Source organism: Syzygium oleosum, unplaced genomic scaffold (assembly GCF_021117445.2).
Source record: "Syzygium oleosum isolate NSW1041296 unplaced genomic scaffold, Sole_v2.1 Sole_v2.46, whole genome shotgun sequence".
Lineage (NCBI taxonomy): Eukaryota > Viridiplantae > Streptophyta > Magnoliopsida > Myrtales > Myrtaceae > Syzygium > Syzygium oleosum.
In genome coordinates, this window is record NW_026607530.1 from 465,693 (window position 1) to 487,693 (window position 22,001).

A 22,001-nucleotide genomic window follows, 5' to 3' on the forward strand; every position below is an offset into this window, starting at 1 on the left:
TATTATTATTTATGAATCACTTAACGGGACCTCTCCTGTCTGATATAGGACATGAAGATCACAACAAAGATTCTTTTGTTTTTATAATCTAGGGGTGTGAGATCAAAGGTTCGGCTACCTGAAGGTCTTGAATACCATGCAAACTCTATGAACCGATTAAATCTAAATCTTTGACCTTAAGAGTGGCCCTCATCTGGAGTAGGTTGCATGTAACTAGTTGAATTTAAACTAATGACCTACGGTTTTTGAGTTGAAAATTCTTTGGCCCCTCAACAAACTGCACCAACCCCGAGGACTGTCATAAGAAATTTTCGTATGGTGCCTACTTTGTGATAGGTATATAGAATCACCGAACCCTTTCAGTCAAGTGCCTTGTGGGGAAGGTCAAGAGAGCATTTTCACTCGAAAGTGCTCTGTGGAGATGGTGAAGAGACGAAAGATCCTATATACAAAAGACGACAATCTTCGTGTTGACTTGGTCTCCTGGCCATGATGTGTCTGCTTTCTTTTTCATTCACTTCCTCATATGCTCTTAAAATTGTTTACATTCTTAATCGTTGGTCAACGCTTCCAAGCTCTCGAGATTGTCCTGAGCGACTCGTTCTTTTACCATGAATAGGAGGCGGACGGCAATCTTTGTGTTGGCTTGGTCTTCTAGCCATGATGTGTCGTCAGCTTTCTTTTAAAATCACTTCCTCATATGCTCCTAAATTGTTTAACAATCACAAACGTTGGTCAACGCTCTGGAAGCTCACTGGATTATCCCGAGCAACTCGCTCTTTTAAAATGAATATAAATAGCCGACGCTCTCACGAGCTGGAGAGACTGCAAAAAATGAGGCAGAGATTACAAACCTTTCCATAAATAAAACATGAAGTGTCTTTCATTCCTAGGAATGTGCATGTGGACTTGGGTGGCGTTGAGCATGGGGTGTTTGGAGAGAGAGAGGAATGCACTGCTCAAGATCAAGGCCGCCTTCAACTACCCGAATGGGTCTTCTCTCCCGTCGTGGCACAACGGCAACGGCGACTGCTGCAGTTGGGATGGTGTTAGGTGCGACGATACCACTTTGCTGGTGACTCGACTATTTCTGAACCACAAACGAGATTGGAACTTGGAAGTGCCTTGGGCTATTCACGCCTCCTTATTCCTTCCTCTCGAGGAGCTTCAAGTGTTGGATTTGAGTGGGAATTATCTTAAAGGTCGATCTCTCTCTCTCTCTACACACGCACACACGCACACAACATAAAATTTGAAGGAATATTCGTAAGGTATGGTAATCTGATTGACTGTAAGGTAAAATAATCAATTGTACATTTTTTTTATCAACTAGTGCCATCGAACGACTGATAGATGATGATGTATAGTATAATATTGACAAATAGAAGTGTCTTGAATGAAGTAAATTTTCTATAAAACTTAAAAAAAAAATGTTGTTTTGGAAGTCATGCAATTTCTTTTTCGTAATTTCTCTTTTTATATTGACTTTTTTCTAAAGGGTTGTGCTTTGGTATAATCAACCAGAAAGGACTCGAACCAGTTAATTTCTTCTCATTTACTGTAACATACTATTTCAACGGGTTTCAAACGAAGAAGCAAAATTTATGTGAACAAAATAGTAAGCTACCGTTCTTTTTCATTGACAAATTAATTGAACATACCAAACATGCACAATTTTATTCAGAAAATAAATATTCCGCCCTTTCCAATTTATCTAAAGTTGAAGAAAAGATTGTTGAAAATGATAGTATTGGATTTATAAAATTTTGAATTTACAATAAATGGATATTAAGAAAGATTCTATTATAGTAATGATTTTTTTCCCTTTTTAAAGAAAGGAATTCTGCAAAGATTATTCAATAGTCTTCATTTACATGTATATTGCCCCAATCAAAATTGAACTGAACCTAAAAATACGACTTGAGAAACAAATAAACTTAGTGCCCGTGCGATACATGGGCAAACAACTAATGTGATTGATTCAAGAAATTTCCATTGATCAGATGTCAAGGGCACACTGCGCCTGAAGAAACTGCTGGAGTTATATCTATCTGGCAATGCATTAAAACGATTCCCATCCTTGTATTGGCTATTTTCATAGAAGGCCTCAAATTCGTCCCTCGAACACGTTGAAGGTACATCACTACAAAAAAACTGGGTTTTTCCGACGAAAATTTCCGACGAAAAAATTTTCGTTGGAAATTTGCAACGAAAAATAAATACGTCGGAAATTTGCGACGAAAAATTCTTCGTCGGAAATTTCCGACGAAATTTTCCGACGAAAAATATTTCGTCGCAAATTTCCGACGAAAAATATTTCGTCGCAAATTTCCGACGAAGCACTTTTCGTCGGAAATTTTCCAACGAAATTTTCCGACGAAATACTTTTCGTCGGAAATTTCCGACGATTTTATTTTTCGTGGGACATTTCGTTGCAAATTTCCAACGAAAATTTTTTTGTCGCAAATTTCCAACGAATTTTTGCGACGAAAAAATTTTCGTCGGAAATTTCCGACGAATTTTATTCGTGGCAAATTTGCAATACGAAAAATGATGTTTTTGATATCTGTCCCGACCCCTAATTTCTCTCTGTCGACTGATTCCTCTTATCCCCTCGCTGTTCTCTCTCCGTCTCTCTCTTTAATTTCTCTCGAATTACTTATCGGTGCACGCGCAAATCAATCTCGGTAAAGCTTTTTCGCCGGTAAGTGTCGTGGCTAATTTCATGAATAATTGGCGACGAAAACGGTTCGTCGCAAAATTATTCATCGCTGGATTTGTATTTGTTGGTGTTATCAAAATTTTTTTTTCCTTTCCTCACTGTTTTGGCCGATCACCGGCCATGGGGCGAGGTCCGGTGGCCTGGCCATGGCCGTCGGTCAACCTCGTCGACGCACAGGCGGGCTAGCCTCGCCGGCCAAGCTCGCCGGCCATGGCGAGCTCGGCCCCCGGCCGACGAGGCGGCCCTCGCCGGCACCGGCGAGGGCCGATCTCGCCATGGCCGGCGAGCTCGAGCTCGCCCGGATGTGGGCGAGATTTGGGCCTCGCCAGCGATGGCGAGCTCGAGCTCGCCGGCGGCTTGGCGGCCTCGCCGTGCACCGGCGAGGGCCGAGCTCGCGGCGGCTTGGCTGGCCCTCGCCGGCACCGGCGAGGGCCGAGCTCGCCATGGCCGGCGAGCTCCCGGCTCGCCCGCACCTCGGCGAGATCCGGGCGACCTCGAGCTCGCCGGCGGCTTGGGCGGCCCTCGCCAGATCGGCGAGGGCCGAGCTCGCCATTGCCGGCGAGCTCCGGCTCGCCTAGACCTCGGCGAGATCCGGGCGACCTCAAGCTCGCCGGCGGCTTGGCGGCCCTGGCCGGCATCAGCGAGGCCGAGGCTCGCCATGGCCCGGCGAGCTCGAGCTCGCCCGCGGCTTGGCCGGGTCCTCGCCGGCACCGGCGAGGCCGGCCGAGCTCGCCATGGCCGGCGAGCTCGAGCTCACCCGAGATCCGGGCGAGTTCCTGGGCGAGCTCGCCGGCCATGGCAAGCTCGGCCCTCGCCGGTTCCGGCCAGGGCCAGCCTCGCCGCCGGCGAGCTCGAGGTCGCCCAGAACTTGCCCAGGCGAGCTTGCCGGTCGCCGGACCGGCGACCGACCAAGAAGAAAGGACAAAAAAAAGAAAAAGAAAAAAAAGAGAAAAAAATAAAAGATAATTAAAAAATTAATTTTAAGTCATTTGTTTTTATTTCAGGTATGTGTCCATTTGAAAGTCTCGCAATCCAAGTGAACGTTGCAATTCTCATCAAATAGACCACTTTCTACTATAAAGGTTTCAGTCAAATACTTGGTAAGTTTTCTTGACATGGTAATTTTTTCATTTTTTTTAAGTTGAAAGTAATTATTTCGTAAAAAAGAAAATTGTAATTGTTAGAATTTTATGGTTTTAATTAACAATATTAAACAATAGATATGATATTTTTAATATTGTACGAGAATTTTTTTATTTTTATACAGACACAATGCAAAGAGACAGGGGTTGGATGTATAATAAAAACCTACCTGGACGTCAAGGATTGACCGATGAGTTTCGAATCGGGGTGGAACTATTTTTGGACTTTGCTAGTAATAAATATGAGTTCATGGATGGAAATAAGTTAAGGTGTCCATGTAGAAAGTGCAGTAATGGAAAATTTCAAGACATTGACATAGTTAGAGAACATCTTTGTAGATTTGGGTTTATTCCGAACTATTATAATTGGACTTGCCATGGTGAACCATTTATATCTGATGACGGATATCGAAGAAGCGACCAATTGTTTGTTAGGGAAGAATGTAGCTATTATGACCAATTGAATCCATATCAGGGGATGGTGTTTGATGAAGCAGGCCATAATTTTTTTCCAGAATCGAATCATGCAGGTACTAGTTTAACTCCTACACTTGAACAAGTGGGAACTAGTCATGTATTACAATTGGAAGAGGCAGGAGTTACAGGTTTTGATGAGAATGTGTGTGATGGAACTTTTCAATCTAATCGGTTATGGGAAGAGTTGAAAACAGCAGATGAACCTTTATGGGCAGGTTGTGACAATCACACGAAGGTATCAGTGACGGCAAGATTGTTAAATATCAAGGCAGAGCATAATGTGTCTGTGGATTGCTTCAACTCTTTTGTTGAAGTAATGAGGGAAACAATGCATCGTGATAACATCATGCCAAGTGACTTTTACGATATGAAAAAGCTAGTGGATAATTTAGGTCTTCCAGTTGTAAGGATTGATGTATGTAGTATGGATTGTATGTTATATTGGAGAGATGATGAAAATGCAGAATCTTGCAAATTCTGCAGCCAACCTAGGTACAAGATTAACAGGCGGCAAGGTCGTAATCAGAAGCGTAGACCATGTAAACAAATGTTCTATTTGCCCTTAATCCCTAGGTTGCAAAGGCTTTATGCGTCTCAAGCCACTGCTGAACATATGACTTGGCATGCAAATCATGAAACAGAAGATGATCTAATGTGTCATCCTTCGGATGCGAGAGGCATGGAAACATTTTGATAGAACATATCCCGAGTTTGCGATAGAGCCTCGAAACATCGGAGTTAGGTCTGTGTTGATGGTTTTGCCCCATTTGGGAAATCAGGAAAAAGTTATTCATGTTGGCCAGTTATCTTAACTCCGTACAATCTTCCATCCGGTATATGCATGAAGACATCTTATATGTTTTTGACATTGATCGTGATTGGCCCGCAAAATCCGAAAAAGTTGATAGATGTTTATATGCAACCATTGATTGAAGAGTTACAACGGCTATGGAATGAAGGTGTCCCTACGTATGACGTTTCTACCGATCAAACATTTGTAATGAAGGCTGCTCTTCTTTGGACGATAAATGACTTTCCAGCTTATGGAATGTTATCTGGATGGAGTACAGCTGGGATCTTAGGATGTCCGATATGTATGGAGATATCGAAGTCATTCAGATTAAAGCACGGTAAGAAGGCCAGCTATTTTGACTGTCATATGCAATTTTTGCCGCTAAAGCATACATTCAGAAGGAATAAAAAAGAGTTTATCAAGAATAGGATCGAAAGAACACATCCACCATTGAGGTTGACCGGTGATCAAATTTGGGAGCGAGTGCAGGAGTTTCCAACGGTTGTTGAAAACCCTCACGGCACAACTATTGGGTACGGAAGTACACATAAATGGACTAAGTGCAGTATATTTTGGGATCTACCATATTGGAAGGCCCATCTTATTCATCATAATCTTGACGTCATGCACATAGAGAAGAACGTTTTCGATAATGTCATAAATACTGTGATGGATGTCACTGGAAAAATAAAAGACAACTTGAACGCAAGAAAAGATATGAGGGATATTTGCGATCGGCCAACACTAGATGTGGATGCAAGCAGCAAGGGACCAAAACCAAAAGCAGTTTATACATTAGACAAGGAGCAGAGACGGGTCGTTTGTCAATGGTTGAAATCGGTGCGATTTCCTGATGGATATGCTTCGAATCTAGGGAGATGCGTTGATTTGAATGAATGCAAGTTGATAGGTCTGAAGAGTCATGATTGTCACGTATTTATGGAAAGACTAATTCCAATAGCCTTCAAGGAACTTTTACCAAACTTTGTTTGGGGCGCCATTACAGAGTTAAGTAATTTCCTGCACGATATTTGCTCAACAGCGTTGAAAGCATCACACATGGAGAAACTAGAGAGAGATATTCCAATTATTCTTTGCAACTTAGAAAGGATATTTCCTCCATCGTTCTTTGATTCAATGGAGCATCTCTTAGTTCACTTGCCTTATGAGGCCAAAGTTGCAGGTCTCGTCCAATTTCGATGGATGTATCCATTTGAGAGGTAAGTTTTTTGTTAAATAAATTTTAAATTACTTCATTGTATATTATGTTCCGATAAATTTTTTTGTATTGCAACTAGGTTCTTATATCATTTGAAGAAAAAAGTAAAGAATAAGGCATGTGTCGAAGCTTCAATTTGTAATGCATATATTGTGGAAGAAGTGACAACATTGGCATCATACTATTTTGAGCCGCACGTGCAGTGCAAGAGGCGGAGAGCAGGAAGAAATGATGAGGGCCCCATTGATCCCAATTGCAAATCATTCTCTATTTTCAATTATTTGGGTCGACCAAGCGGCGCAAGTAAGTTTCGGCACTTAACAGGTGAAGAAAAGCAGGCAGCCCATACATATATTTTACTGAACTGTCCAGAAGTTGAGCCATACTTCAAGTAAGTGTACATTTGTAAGTATATGTATTGTGTGTCAAACATTTGCTAATATATAAATGGTATTTGTTAATAGGATTTTCTAAAATTCAATGTTTGGACTACCACCGAATGAGTTTGACCGTTTGTGCCAGGAACAATTTGCAATATGGTTCACAACATATGTAAGTTGTATGTGGACGAAATGCAAGTTATTCGAATTTTTTATACATCATATATTAAAATATATATTATTGACATTACGTATGTGACCTTAGGTTCACAGTAATCATGATCATGCGAAAGAGCAAGGATTGCTATATCATCTGGCGTGGGGTCCAAAGTCCAGAGTACGAACTTGGCCAGCATATTTCATAAACGGGTACAATTTTCACACTCGAACATATGGAATGGGAAAAGCCACAATGAATAGTGGTGTGTGTGTTTAGTCATCCAATGGTGGCAGTTCGAAAGATGATTTTTATGGGTTGTTGGATGAAATCGTAGAGATAGAGTACCATAGACCATTAATTTTGCGGGTTGTGTTATTTAAGTGCATACGGTTCGACCCCGTCAAAGGAATGAATGTGCATACGAAGTTTAATTTGGTTGAAATAAATCACAAGAAAAGATATATGAAATATGAACCATTTGTCTTAGCACAACAAGCAATTCAAGTATATTATGCATCATATCCTAGTTTGAAACGTGACAAAGCCGATTGGTGGGCTGTATGTAAAATCAAAGCACGGAAAAAAATCGAGGAACACTGGAAGGACATAGCATATCAACAAGAGAAAGTTCGTCACACGATTGAAACTGATGAATATACCATTCCAACTTTACGAGATCCATGTGGAGCGATGATCGATGTGGATCAAACTGAAATTCGCAAATCAAATTTTGAAGTTGGTACAGAACTTGATTATGAGACAGATGATGAAGATGATGCGCATGAAGTAGATGAAGACGAAGATGAAGACGAAGACGAAGCTGCAGATGAAAGTGAAGATGAAGATGAAGATGAAGAATATGATTTTTGTTACTTTTCACTATTTATGTGCAATTATTATTATTATTGCGACATGTGTTTTTTTTTCTCATAAATTTTTGTTATTGTTGTTGTCGTCGTTGTTGTTATAATTAGAATCATGACTAATTAGCCTTAGATTTCGCCACAGAATTAAAATAGTAGGGAAAAATATTAGAATTTTGCAACGAATTTGCATTTCGTTGGAAAAATTTCCAACGCATTTGCATTTCGTTGGAAAAATTTCCAACGGAATGCAATGTCGTTGGAAACATTTCCAACGAAATGCAAATTCGTTGGAAATGTTTTCCAACGACATTGCATTTCGTTGGGAACATTTCCAACGAAATGCAAATTCGTTGGAAATGTTCTCAACGAAATGCAATGTCGTTGGAAATGTTTTCCAACGACATTGCATTTCGTTGGGAACATTTCCAACGACTTTGCATTTCGTTGGAAAAATTTCCAACGAAATCCAAATTCGTTGGAAATGTTTCCAACGAAATTCAATTTCGTTGGAAAACATTTCCAACGAAATTGAATTTCGTTGGAAATGTTTTCCAACGACATTGTATTTCGTTGGAAAAATTTCCAACGAATTTTAATTTCGTTGGAAACATTTCAAACGAATTTTTATTCGTTGGAACAATTTCCAACGAATTTTCATTCGTTGGAACCGTTTCCAACGAAATCGAAATTCGTTGGAATTTCCAACGAATTTGCTTTTCGTTGGAAAAATTTCCAACGACATCCCATTTCGTTGGAAACATTTCCAACAAATTTGGATTTCGTTGGAAAGATTTCCAACCAATTTCCATTTTGTTGGAAAAATTTCCAACGAATTATAAATTCGTGGGAAAACGTTCCAACGAATTATAAATTCGTTGGAAAAATTCCCCACGAATTTACAATTCGTTGGAAATCTCAAAATAATTTTCCCACAAAAAAATATATAAGCAAATATTTTGCCACGAATATGAAATTTGTGGGAGAAACCGTAGGAAATTTCCAACGACGTCCAAAGTCGTTGGAAATTTCCCACAAAATTGAAATTCGTGGGAAATTTCCCACGAATTTTCTCACGAATTTCAAATTTTCGGAAATTTCCCACTAACTTCAATTTCGTTGGAAATTTCGTGGGACATTTCCAACGAATTAAAATTCGTTGGAAATTTGCCTCGAATTACATCGAAATAATTTAAAATCGTACGAATTTCCAACGAATTACAAATTCGTTGGAAATTTTCCACCAATTTTCCCGCGAACGGGTACAATTTTTGGAAATTTCCCACGAAATTCAAATTAGTGGGAAATTTCCAAAAATTCGTGAAAATTTGCAACGAATTGAAAAAATTCGTGGGAAATTTCCCACGAATTTTACATTCGTTGGAAATTTCCCACGAATTTAAAATTCGTTGGAAATTTTGCACTTAGTCTATTTTCGCTGAGACTCCACTTTTGTTGCAAGAACAATATCTCCACGAATCTCCTCAGAGCCGTCCTCGTCGCCGTCCTCCTCGCCGTCGCCGCCTTCATCGTCCACGTCGTCGTCGACTCCGCCCAGCCTGGTAGGTAACTCTAAACTATATATTGTTTGAATAAAATGGTGACGCGGCCGTGACGGGGTGGCGGGGGTCGCGGCGGACATGGCCAGGGGAGGGGGTCGCGGCGGAGTTGGCTGGTGGGGGGTGGCCGCCGAGTATGGCCTGGAGGCCGTGGGTCGCACCGAGGGGGCCGGAGGGGGTAATCATTGTGGCCGAGCAGCCGTGGGTGGGGGGTCGCGGGCGACCGGGCCAGGTGGGGGTCAGCCGCGAGCTGGCCGCGGGTGAGGGAGTCGCCGCGAGCTGACCGTGAGGGGGGGTTCACGCCCGAGTGGCCGTGGGGGGTCGCCGCGTGGCGACCGTGAGGGGGGGTTCGCCGGCCACCGGGCGTAGGGGAGGAGGGTCGCCTGCCACCGTGGCCGTGAGGGGGGTTCGCTGGCCAGTGGCCGTGGGGGGTGGGGAGGGGGTGGCCATGCCCGGCGCGCCGGGGGGGGAGGGTTCGCCGGCCGTGAGGGGGTTCGCCGGCGGTTGGCCGTGTGGGGGGGTTGCCGGCCAGGCCGTGGGGGGTCGCCGACCGGCTTGCCCGGAGGGGGGTCGCCGGCCAGCTGGCCGTGCGGGGGGCGGTCGTCGGAGGGGGGTGGCGGGCGACCTTGCCAGAGGGGGGCTCGCGGCCATGATTTCGACACGGTTGTCGTTTTTTTTAATGATTTTTGTGTTAACATATAAAATTTGGTAAAACGATGCTTATAGAGGGAACAAATTAATGTGTTGCATTTGTGGCAAATTTACTTATTGAACGTAATTTGTGATCTTTTTTTTAGGTATGTACTAGAGCTGTGCGAAATAACATATTTGGGGCATAAATTTGCATAAATGTGGCATCAGAGTTGATACTTGTTGTAATTCGTTCTGCACATTTAATATGCTTCATTTTATTTTTCGTGGAATCTGATGTGGTCCAAATTTTAATAGGTTGTTTCAACGTGGACCAAAGATTGCTATTTATCAGAGGCGATAGTCGGTTTGTTTCATTTTGTCGAGTTTATTTATTGCTCTATTAAACAAAATGGTAAGCAAAATGGCTAATGTCATTTTCAGTCCCTAATATATGTTCATATTTTTAAATATATTTGTCTAACCTTCCTACTTGTCAGTTTAAACGTGGAGGTCTCCTGCGTGGTTCGGGTTCGCAAAGAAGATTAGCCCCTTCCGCTGGCTCGTCCTCGTCCCCGACCCTGTCCTCTTCCCCTGCCCTTTTATGTAACCCTCAACCACAACATGTTCATGGACAACACGAACACATTGGCCCATCCTTCGACCCTCAACAACATATTAGGGTAGAACCTCGGGACATGCGAACTGAATTTACTTCAGTTCCATCTCCGATTCGATCTCCTTCGGTTCCACTTTCTTCTTCAGTGCAACACTCGAATGATGAAGAAGATACCCGATTCATTATATGCCCATGTGGAGATTCGTAAGTACTTCATTTTTTTACGTATATATAAATTATCGATGTAAATAAAATTGTTCATGTTGCGAATTATCCATATGCTTCATTGTCTCATTGTCCGTATTGTTATAACATGTTTTCAGATTCACGGATTCTACGCATGTTGTGAGGGAACTGAATAAAATAGTCAATAACTGTTGGATGGGCCAGTTTATTACTTTTAGCAGCGCTCCCCGCAGAAGTAAAGACTTTGTGGTGGAATGAGTTTAAGGTTAGTGTTGTCTTTCTTCACAAACTAAGTTCGGTGTAGCATACTGATGGTCAATAATGAATTTTGTCATGAATTGTCTGGTACATTGTAATGGATATGTGACATGTGACCCTGGTGGATAATTTTCAGTTGTTTTTCTATTGATTGTAGCGTAAGTTCACGTGGGATGAAATGGAAGAGGATGAGGTTAAAAGAATTTTCAAGAAGAAAATCGGTGATTACATGCGATATGTGATAAATAGAGCAAAGAGAAAAAATGAAAAGCCGACCTTTTTTACAACTGACAATTGGACGGAAATTACAAGAACTTGAGAAACTGAGAAGTATAAGCTAAGGTGTGAACAGAACAAGAAGAATTGAGCTTCTAGTTCTAGTGACGGGTCTGCGTCTGCCACATATGTTGGGGGCTCTATCAGCATCGGGGAGCATAAAAGAATAATGGTAAGTCTGTTTATACATGTCAGTGCATTTAATGTAATGATTAGTCATTTATGTTTATATTTTGTAGGCAGATGAATTGGGGACGGAACCCACTTTTACAGCTACATTTGAACGCACATTCCAAAAAAAAGATAAGACATGGACTGGCGCTCGAGCAAAAGCTATTAAGGTATGTAAGGTTATAGTTCGGACTTAAAGGAAACTAGAATGAAAATCATGAATGTTTTTAATATTTATGGTAATATATATGAATTTATTTTATTTCCATCTATAATGTTAATATAGGAAAAATATGATAAACTTTTAATGAGCACTGCTGGTGGTGATGGTGGTGGTGGTGGTGGTGATGGTGGTGATGGTGGTGGTGATGGTGGTGATGGTCGTGCTGTGTCCGAGCCATCGGTTGTGATATGGCATTATGGGTGGAGGCAGCGGGTGGGATGAAAGGAGGAAAAATATTTGGGATGGGATCCTTGTCAAGGATGTACAAATCGAAGGTTGGTGCAACTTCATCCTCCAATGCAGCTGTTTCAAGGAGGACAAGACATGAGGAGCATATAACCCAAGAATTGAGCCAACTCGAAGCGGTTGCTTGTACGGAAGGGACGAAGAAATGAAGTATTTACTTGGACAGAAGGACGAACAAATAAGGGTGATGCAACAACAAATGCAAATTGTCATGCGACATCTCGACATCGATCGCAATGAGGTTCCTCCTCTACCTCATATTAATCCAATTGATGAATGGCATAATGCTGAGCCACAAAATGATGCGGCGAATGGTGATGGTGATGATGATGATGCTGATAATTTTATTGTTAGTCCTTTCTAGTTCATTCTCGAGTACCAAAGCTATCAATATTTTATGGTTGTCCCGCGTTCTTTCAATGTTTTGAATGTATTACCTGATGTTCATTAGTGCTTAGCTGCTTCTTCGTATTATAAGATTGAAAATCGAATATCATCATATGAGACTTTGCAACTTATGCATTGTAGAAATTAATATTGCTTTCTTACCAAAAAAAATTTAATATTGATAATAATTAGATTTAAAATCGAAATTGTCGCTAAACAAAATTCGTCGCAAACTTAGCGACGAATTTTGTCACGAATAGCTTTCGTTGCAAATTACCAACGAAAATTGAATTTTTTTTATGGAAAAAAATCGAATTTCCAACGATTTTTGCATCGAATAATTAGCGTCAAATTTTGCAACGTATTTTCCCACAAATGTTGTTTTCGTTGGAAATTACCAACGAAAATTGTAATTTTTTGGATGAAAATTTCAGGGATTTCCCACGATTTTTTGCAACGAATAAGGATGAATTTATGTATTATTTTTCCAACGAATTAAATTTTCGTCGAAAATTACCAACGAGACTTGCTATTTTTTGTCGGAAAAAATTGCGATTTCCAACGAATTTTTTTTTCGTTGGAAATTAACAACGAAAAATTTTTGTCGGAAAAATCCCACATTTCCAACGAATTTTTTTTCCGTCGGAAATTAACAACGAAAATTGTAATTTATTGTGGGAAATATTCGGGATTTCCAACGAATTTTGTTTTTGTCGGAAATTACCAACGAAAATTGTTTGTCGGAAAAATTCGAGATTTCCAACGAATTTTTTTTTTGTTGGAAATTAACACGAAAATTGTTTGTGAGAAAAATTCCCGATTTCCAACGAATTTTTTTTTCGTCGGAAATTACCAACGAAAATTGTTTGTCGGAAAAGTTCGCGATTTCCAACGAATTTGTTTTTCGTTGGAAATTCAAAACGAAAATTGTAATTTCGTGTGGGAAATATTCGAAATTTCCAACGAATTTCTTTTTCGTCGGAAACTACCAACGAATATTGTTTGTCGGAAAAATTCGGGATTTCCAACGAATTTTTTTTCGTTGGAAATTAAAAACGAAAATTGTAATTTCTTATCGGAAATATTCGGGATTTCCAACGAATTTTTTTTTCGTCGGAAATTACCAACGAAAATTGTTTGTCGGAAAAATGCGGGATTTCCAACGAATTTTTTTTTCGTTGGAAATTAAAAACGAAAATTGTAATTTCTTGTCGGAAAATTCGCGATTTCCAACGAATTTTTTTTTCGTTGGAAATTAAAAACAAAAATTGTAATTTCTTATCGGAAAATTCGCGATTTCCAACGAATTTTTTTTTCGTTGGAAATGAAAAACGAAAATTGTAATTTCTTATCGGAAATATTCGGGATTTCCAACGAATTTTTTTTTTTCGGAAATTACCAACGAAAATTGTTTGTCGGAAAAATGCGGGATTTCCAACGAAATTTTTTTTTCGTTGGAAATTAAAATCGAAAATTGTAATTTCTTGTCGGAAATATGAGGGATTTCCAACGAATTTTTATGTCGTTGGAAATTAAAAATGAAAATTGCAATTTTCTTGTCGGAAATATGAGGGATTTCCAACGAATTTTTTTTTCGTCGGAAATTACCAACGAAAATTTTTTGTCGGAAAAATTGGGGATTTCCAACGAATTTTTTTTTCGTGGGAAATTAACAACGAAAATTGTTTGTCGGAAATATTCGGGATTTCCAACGAATTTTTTTTCGTCAGAAATTACCAACGAAAATAGTTTGTCGGAAAAATTCGGGTTTTCCAACGAATATTTTTTTTCGTTGGAAATTAAAAACGAAAATTGTAATTTCTTGTCAGAAATATGAGGGATTTCCAACGAATTTTTTTTTCGTCAGAAATTACCAACGAAATTTTTTTGTCGGAAAAATTGGGGATTTCCAACGAATTTTTTTTTTGGTTGGAAATTAACAACGAAAATTGTTTGTCGGAAATAGGAGGGATTTCCAACGAATTTTTTTTTCGTCGAAAATTACCAACGAAAATTGTTTGTCGGAAAAATGCGGGATTTCCAACGAATTTTTTTTTTCGTTGGAAATTATCACCGAAAATTATTTATCGCAAAAATTCGCGATTTCCAACGAATTTTTTTTTCGTTGGAAATTAAAAAAAAAATTGTTTGTCGGAAAAATTCGGGATTTCCAACGAACTTGTTTTTCGTCGGAAATTACCAACGAGAATTGTATTTTTTTGTTGGAAAATTTTGCGGATTTCCGACGATTTTTGCAACGAATATTTTGCAACGAATTTTTCCAACGATTTTTAGCGACGAATTTTGCCACGAATTAATTTTCGTCTGAAATTATCAACGAAAATTCAAATTTTTTTTCGTCGCTAATTTCGTTGGAAATTACCAACGAATTTTGCCACGTTTTTTCCAACGAATTATTACCAACGAATTTTCCAACGAACTTTCCAACGAATGTTTCCCACGAATTTTTCCAACGAATTTTCCAACGAAATTTTTCCAACGAAAAAATTTCGTTGCAAATTACCAACGAAAATTTAAATTTTTTGTTGGAAAAATTTGCGACGACTAATTACCAACGAATTTTTTTTCGTCGCAAATTTCGTTGGAAATTCGTTTTCCAACGAATTTTGCCGAATTTTTCGTTGGAAATTTCGTTGGAAAACTCTTGTTTTTTTGTAGTGCATGCAAAGCATGATGTCTTGTTATGCCTGTGTCTTTCTATTACATTTGCTCTAAATTTTGAGTTCTCGTGCGTGACAGATTCGAAGCTGGAGGTGTTGGATGTTTCCTTCAATAATTTGTCAAATGATGCCTTTACAGCCACTACAGACATCAGAATAGATTCCTCGAAGTTGCTCAAAGGTACTTCATGAAATAAATTGCATCGGTCTTGGCGGATATCTTACAATGTAGGAAATGAGGCTCAATTTATTACTAAACGAAGATAATAAACGGCATAAAGCTACAATATTATTACATACTCAAAACTAATTCTACATACCACTACATGGAAATGGGATTTCAAATAAATAAATTGTCAAGTCCTGTGTGGTACGTGCCTTCTGCTGGTTAATCTAAAACATTGGGGGCCAACCCTTCTCAAAGAAAATCTTTTTTTGATGAAAATGTTTCACTAGCAATGAAACTTATGGCTGATATATATACCAAAGCAGGTTTATGTGGATTAAGGAACCTTGAAGAGTTGGATCTTAGCCATAGTTGCCTTGGGGGTCCTCTTCCCCCATGTCTATGCGATATGACCTCACTTCGTGTACTTGATCTTCAAGTTAACAACTTCAATGGGGCAATTCCACCGTCACTCTTCCATAACCTCAAGTCACCAGAATATATATCTCTTTCTGGCAATGCTTTTGAAGGCTCGTTTTCACTTGCTTCACTTGCTAACAACTCTAAACTTCAAGTATTCGATCTCGTCAGCAACAAGAATCGCTTGGAAGTTGTTACAGAATACAAAATGTGGTCTCCCTCTTTCCAAATGAGGGTATTTTGCTTATCAAACTCAGCAATCAATCAAGATGCAAGTGGTGTAATTCTTAGCTTTCTGAAACAACAGCATGAGCTGAGAGTTGTTGAACTCCAGGACGATGGACTGACCGGAGGTTTTCCATATTGGCTGTTAGTGAACAATAAGAATCTAATGGAATTGAAACTTGCACACAACTACTTCTCTGGTGCTTTCCATTTGCCATCTAATCCAAATCTTGTTGACCTGGGATGGCTTGACGTGTCTGACAATCTTATTGAAGGAGTGCTTCCGTCTCATATTGGTTCCACTCTTCCAAATTTGCAGTATCTGAATCTGTCAAGGAACTTAATGAGAGGTAGAATACCTCCTTCAGTGGGCAACATGAAGATGTTAAGAACCTTAGATTTGTCGACTAATAGCTTTAGAGGAGAGCTGCCAGATGCACTAACCACAGGCTGTATATCCTTGAGCATACTGAAATTGTCAATCAACAACTTGCACGGCCGAATCCTACCGGGAATTACCAACTTGACTAGTCTGAAATGTTTGTATCTGGATAACAATGAATTCAATGGGGACTTATCACCCGGTCTACTGAATAGCTCCGGCTTAAGGATTTTGGATGTTAGTAACAATTTGCTGTCGGGAGGGATCCCCGATTGGATTGGTGCTTTTCAAGATTTAAATTCTCTTGTGCTGTCAAATAACTCACTAGGAAGTCCTTTGCCATTGGGCTTTTGCAAATTAGGTCATCTCAGTTTCCTAGACCTTTCAGGTAACAGTCTAGGCCCAACTATAAGCCCCTGTGCTAATGTTACATCTATGAGGTTCTTGCATCTGCAAGGCATAGGGCTTGCAGGGCCTTTTCCTGAGTTCCTCTCCAGAGCTTCGTCAATTGTCACATTGGACCTAAGGAATAATGCACTATCAGGTGAGATTCCCAGTTGGATTAGTTTGCTGTCAAACTTGAGGGTTCTTCTTCTCAAAGATAACAATTTTGAAGGCTCAATCCCTCCACAAATATGTCAGCTGCAAGACATGACCATAGTGGATCTCTCATATAATTATCTTTTTGGAAAAATTCCATCTTGTTTGAAAGAGTTGACATTTGGAAATCATGGGATGCCTAGAAGCACATTTGATACTACATTTGTCATAGTAGACGATTGGCTGCCATACTTGTATAAGAGCAAATTCACTACGACACTAAAATATGGCAATGGTTTTCGAGTTGTTTGGACAGATGAACTTGAAGAAGTGAAGTTCATCTCCAAGAGTAGGCTGGAATCTTATGAGGGCAACATCCTCTATTTGATGTCTGGCATAGATCTCTCGAACAATAATTTGAATGGGTCTATCCCTTTAGAAATCGGTTACTTGAGTGAAATTCTTGTTTTGAACCTGTCTCACAACCATTTGACGGGATTGATTCCAGATACATTTTCGAATTTAAAGAATATTGAGAGTTTGGACCTTTCCTACAACAGCCTAACCGGTCCGATCCCTCCGCAATTGATAGAGCTCTGCATGCTATCAGATTTTAGTGTGGCTTACAACAACTTTTCAGGCAGGACACCAGATCAAATAAATCAATTTGGAACTTTTCGTGAAGAAAGTTATGAAGGTAACCCTCTTCTTTGTGGACCGCCATTAGCAAGCTGTGATAGCTCAAATCAAGACCCCAAGACACTGCCATCTTTGGATCGTAGCTGGGAGGATGACTCCTGGAGTGATGCCTTCTTGTGGAGTTTCACAGGATCGTATGTGGTGGCATTCCTTGGGGTGGTGGTCTTTCTCTACCTAAACTCATACCATCAGTATGTGCTGTTCAAGTTTGTTCATAAGCTGGTCCCATCATTTCCTCAGTAAAGATTGTCTTATAAGCATTTGATAATGAAAAAATATGAGGAAACAGTAGATGACCTTGTTTGATAGGATTGTAAGCGTTTGAGCCTTATGCATTGTGAACACACTTGACTCCCAGAGTGCTCCTATTGTATTCTTTGTCATGCATATTTGAATATTAGGAGAGTTGACTTGGTCGTGAACTGAGAAAGGATAGTTTAGTTCACAAAAGAAACGAATCCGGATTCACAAATTCAAGTAAATGTTACATAATTTTATCACAGCCGGCTATACCGCACCACCATAAAAGCAATGGAGGGCCGCCGTAATGAGCCCCACTTTGTGTTCACTGCTGCACCCCTCGGTTGGCTATGGAGATCGCAACTCCATCAAATCGTTCGCACGGAGGCCGCCAACCTCACACGACCACAGATATATGTGCGCCGGCAAATTGATGGAGATCTTGTGCTCCGTGCGCACGCATAGGTTGTCTCAACCTACACACACTGAGAGAGAGAGAGAGAGAGAGAGAGAGAGAGAGAGAGAGAGAGAGAGAGAGAGAGAGAGAGAGAGAGCGTAGTAGCGGAAGTAGCCGTGTTAGGGGGCTCTTGGAAGCCCAAGCTGTTATGGCTATATTGGGAGGAGAAGAAAACATTAAAATGAAAACGTAGTTTAATGCTGCCAAATACAAAAAAGCAAAAATTAAAAAGTTAAGAGATAAATGTACTGAAAGTCTCAAAACTTATCACGAAAGTACAATTAAGTCATAAGATTTTGAAAAAAGTGCAATCAAGTCCTAAAACTTGTCATGAAAGTGCAATCAGGTCCTAAAATTTTGAAAAAGTGTAATGAAATCCTAAAATTTGTTAAGAAAGTATAACCGAGTCATAAAACTTTCAAAAAGTATAATCAATGAAAAAACTTGATTGGACTAATTTGACTATTTTATGACTCAATTGTACTTTTTTAAGGTTTTAGAACTCAATTGTACTTTCGCAATACGTTTTATGACTTTTAATGCACTTACGCCAAAAATTAACTTATACATTCACTTTTCAAAAGAATTTGACAAAAGTGCGAACTTTTTGTGAAGGGACAAAAGTATCCGTGAACTTATCTCCTTCGATGATAAAATAACCTCACTTTTGAAACTCCAAACAATCATTTCCGTCAAAAAAAAGAACTCCAAACAGTCGTGAAATTTTGTTGGAGGGGAAAAACATATTCACCGCCGACTTTTACGTCCAAAGAAGTACATTTGGCATTTGATGACCTCACTTCGTGTACTTGATCTTCAAGCTAACAACTTCAATGGGGCAAGTCCCCCTCGCTCTTCCATAACCTCAAGTCGCTAGAATATATATCTCTTTCTGGCAACACTTTTGAAGGCTTGTTTGCGCTACTCATTAGTGTTGACCCTAGGGCTGCGTTTGATCGTTCGGATTTCTAAACAGGATAGGACTGGATAGGATAGGATAAGAAATCCTTGAATTTCTTCATATCATGTCTACTGTTTGATGGACTACGGATTTAAAGTCGGATAGGATAATTTTTATTTTTATTTTTTGCTATTCACAGGTTTGGAGGAGTCAGTGAAGGAAAAAAAGCCGAGAAATTGTTTTGGTGAAAGCGCACAAGGTGTAGGGATGAAGATGACAACGAGTGGAGTGTAGGATTTCCGGAAAAATAGGTATTAGAAATCCTATCCGGGTCTATCTCACTCTTCAACTCGGATTTTTTTATCCGGGCTATATTCGGTTTATATCCGACCTTATCCTATTCTGGACTACCACCAAACACAGGATATGATAAAACATATCCTATCTTGGCTTTTATCCGGTCAATCAAACGTAGCCTAGAAGTTTTGCCAAAAAGTCGAACCAAGCCCATCCATTTAAGTTCGTTCTCAACCAAGCCCATCAGATCTCTGTGGCCCATCAAGCACCAGGCCTCTATTACGAGTCTAATCCATTAAGAATTGAGGCCCTCTGTCTCTGGCTCTATGAACATTCAAACGAACGTTATGCGCGCGCGCTGAGGGAGCTGAGCGAGGGGAATAGATGCAAAGAAGCAGCACGCGGGAATCGATTGCGTTTTTGTGAGATCCACCTCATCTCTCATCGTTCTCGGATGGAGAAGGCGAAGAGCTGTCATTGGCGATTTTGTTCTGAAGATCCGGTTGAGGGCCTTGAGGCCCTTAGATCAATCAAGACCACTCCGGATAATCAGAAGTGCCATATCTGCGTGCAGCATGGGCCTGTAACCGTCATGGCGACTGCTGGGCCTCTAACCGTCATGGCGACTGCTTCGGCTCACTTCTCCGTGTTTGGAATTTATAGTCCAGAATTCCGAAGATTGTGCCAGATTTAGCTCCATTGAAGAAAGGCGAAGGCGAGGCTGAACAATGTATATGGGTGACGGATTCTGAGGGCCTACCGAATGGTGTTCGAGGCGGTCACTTCGATTTTCCGCGCACTATTGAGGTTTACTAATTCTGCTCAGAAAGTGTTTAACGGATTGTCCGAGAGAGGAGAAACAAGAGTAACGATGCTCTAACTTCGATTACTTTTTATTTTAACAATAAGCAATACTCTTCTCTATCCGACTATATTGAATAATATGAGCTGAAGAGTCATTGTCACGGGTCCACGCCAAATTTTCTTCTCAAGCGGATGAACTCTTCAAATTGCTAGAGACGTGCTCTTGCACAAACTAGAGTTGATACGGCATACAAGTTTTGAATGGCACCGACAATTTCCACGTATCTTATTTGATGTCTTGTGGGGTGAAGTTCCGATCATCTTGGGATGATTTCAGTTCGGGTATGCGTGGGTGAGGATAGTAACACTAAAACCCAATAAAATAAGAGCATGTTATTTTCACTTTGATATTTAGAGATTTCATTTTATTTATTTCTGATTAGTCAACACTTATAATTAAGTAATTAGTTAATGCACAACATAAAAACTCTCTCACCCAAAAAAAAAAAACTTTCATTTTGAATGGCTCCAACCTTCTTTTGATACATGATTGTACACTTACAGTGAATTAACAATGGCCTCTTTATATATTACATGAATCAATTTTAGTAATTTTTTTAGGAACATCAATGTTAAATAAACTAGCATAACCAAGTTACTGAACCCGAAATCTCAAGTTTGTAGAAGTAAGATGGCCTCTCTTGTCTTACTCGACTCCTAATTGGCCTAAAGTAAATTAGTGACAACTATAATTTCTTTTGATTGATAATAAATGAGAGACCGAGTTACGGTTGGTAGGATTTGAGAGAGCATGTGCGAATCATTAATGCTACCTCGCAAGAGGATTAGCAATATGATAAATCCTCCTTGAAGTTCATCTCCAGATGGTCGCGAAACCACTGTTGGAGATTTTTTTTTTTTTTTGGTAAAGTAAGGATTGATTTAACTTTTCAACCCAATTTACAAAGAGTAGCCGAACACAAAAACCCCGCACACAAAAACCCTGCACTGTTGGAGAATTGAGATTTTCTAATTTTAAAAAAATTAAGATTCTCTAATATTATTAGTAGGTAAATATCTATTTTAAAACTTTCCTCTTAAGATGTCATTCGACAGTCTAAATTATTCTCCTTTTCCCTTTTTTTTGTCCTTTCTTATCTTCCTTTTTTTTTTTTATTCTTTTTCCCTTTCCACTTCTTGCCTTCTTCACTTTCTTTTGGTCCTCGGCAAGACTTTAAAAGGTTTCGTCTAAACTCTAGGACGTTAAACGTGGCGTATTCTTTGAGGTAAGGAAAGAAAAACTATTCTCCAACTTGGGGGAGTTGGGCATGCGGACACCGACACCTTAAAATAAGAAACGAAACTGTGAAAGCCGTCGTCCCTACAATTCAAACAATTGCGCGCATAGGCCCCTACTGGGAGTTTAGGCTCTCCTTGCATCTCAAACAAATTGCACAATATAGATCCACACCACACGTAACTATCTCTCTCTTCTCGGTTTATGTCACCGTTGCTAGTGGCCTCCTTTGCTATCGTAGCCCTGCCATCGCCGCAAACTCTATTTGAACCCCGCGACCCACTACTCCCGATAGTTTAGGCAACGATCGCTACCCCCCCCCCTCTCTCTCTCTCTCTCTCTCTCTCTCTCTCTCTCTCTCTCTCTCTCTCTCCGGCGAAGTAGCTAGTGGGGTGAGGCCTCAACCTTAGATGTGACGTCCCTGGCCAGGAGCGACCTTGAATTTGGGGATGCCCGAGGCTAAGGGTGCGAATGGTAACCATTCTGCTCCAGAAATCAAATTCTTGCCAGAAATTGATTTCTGGAATTCTTGCCAGAAATTGATTTCTGAAGGAGAAATCTGTTTGGTAAAACCTGACTAA

General features: G+C 40.1%; 1 protein-coding gene across 1 annotated transcript in view; it reads left to right on the forward strand.

The window, feature by feature from the left end:
* Positions 1-17,667, forward strand: part of LOC115665178 (receptor-like protein 15) — a 37,925-nt gene extending 20,258 nt beyond the window's left edge. The window contains exons 4-6 of the mRNA XM_056306599.1: positions 9,219-9,318; positions 15,072-15,173; positions 15,485-17,667. Coding sequence (XP_056162574.1) covers positions 9,219-9,318; positions 15,072-15,173; positions 15,485-17,667 — 2,385 coding nt within the window. The remainder of the gene's footprint in view (positions 1-9,218; positions 9,319-15,071; positions 15,174-15,484) is intronic.
* Positions 17,668-22,001: the final 4,334 nt, after the last annotated feature.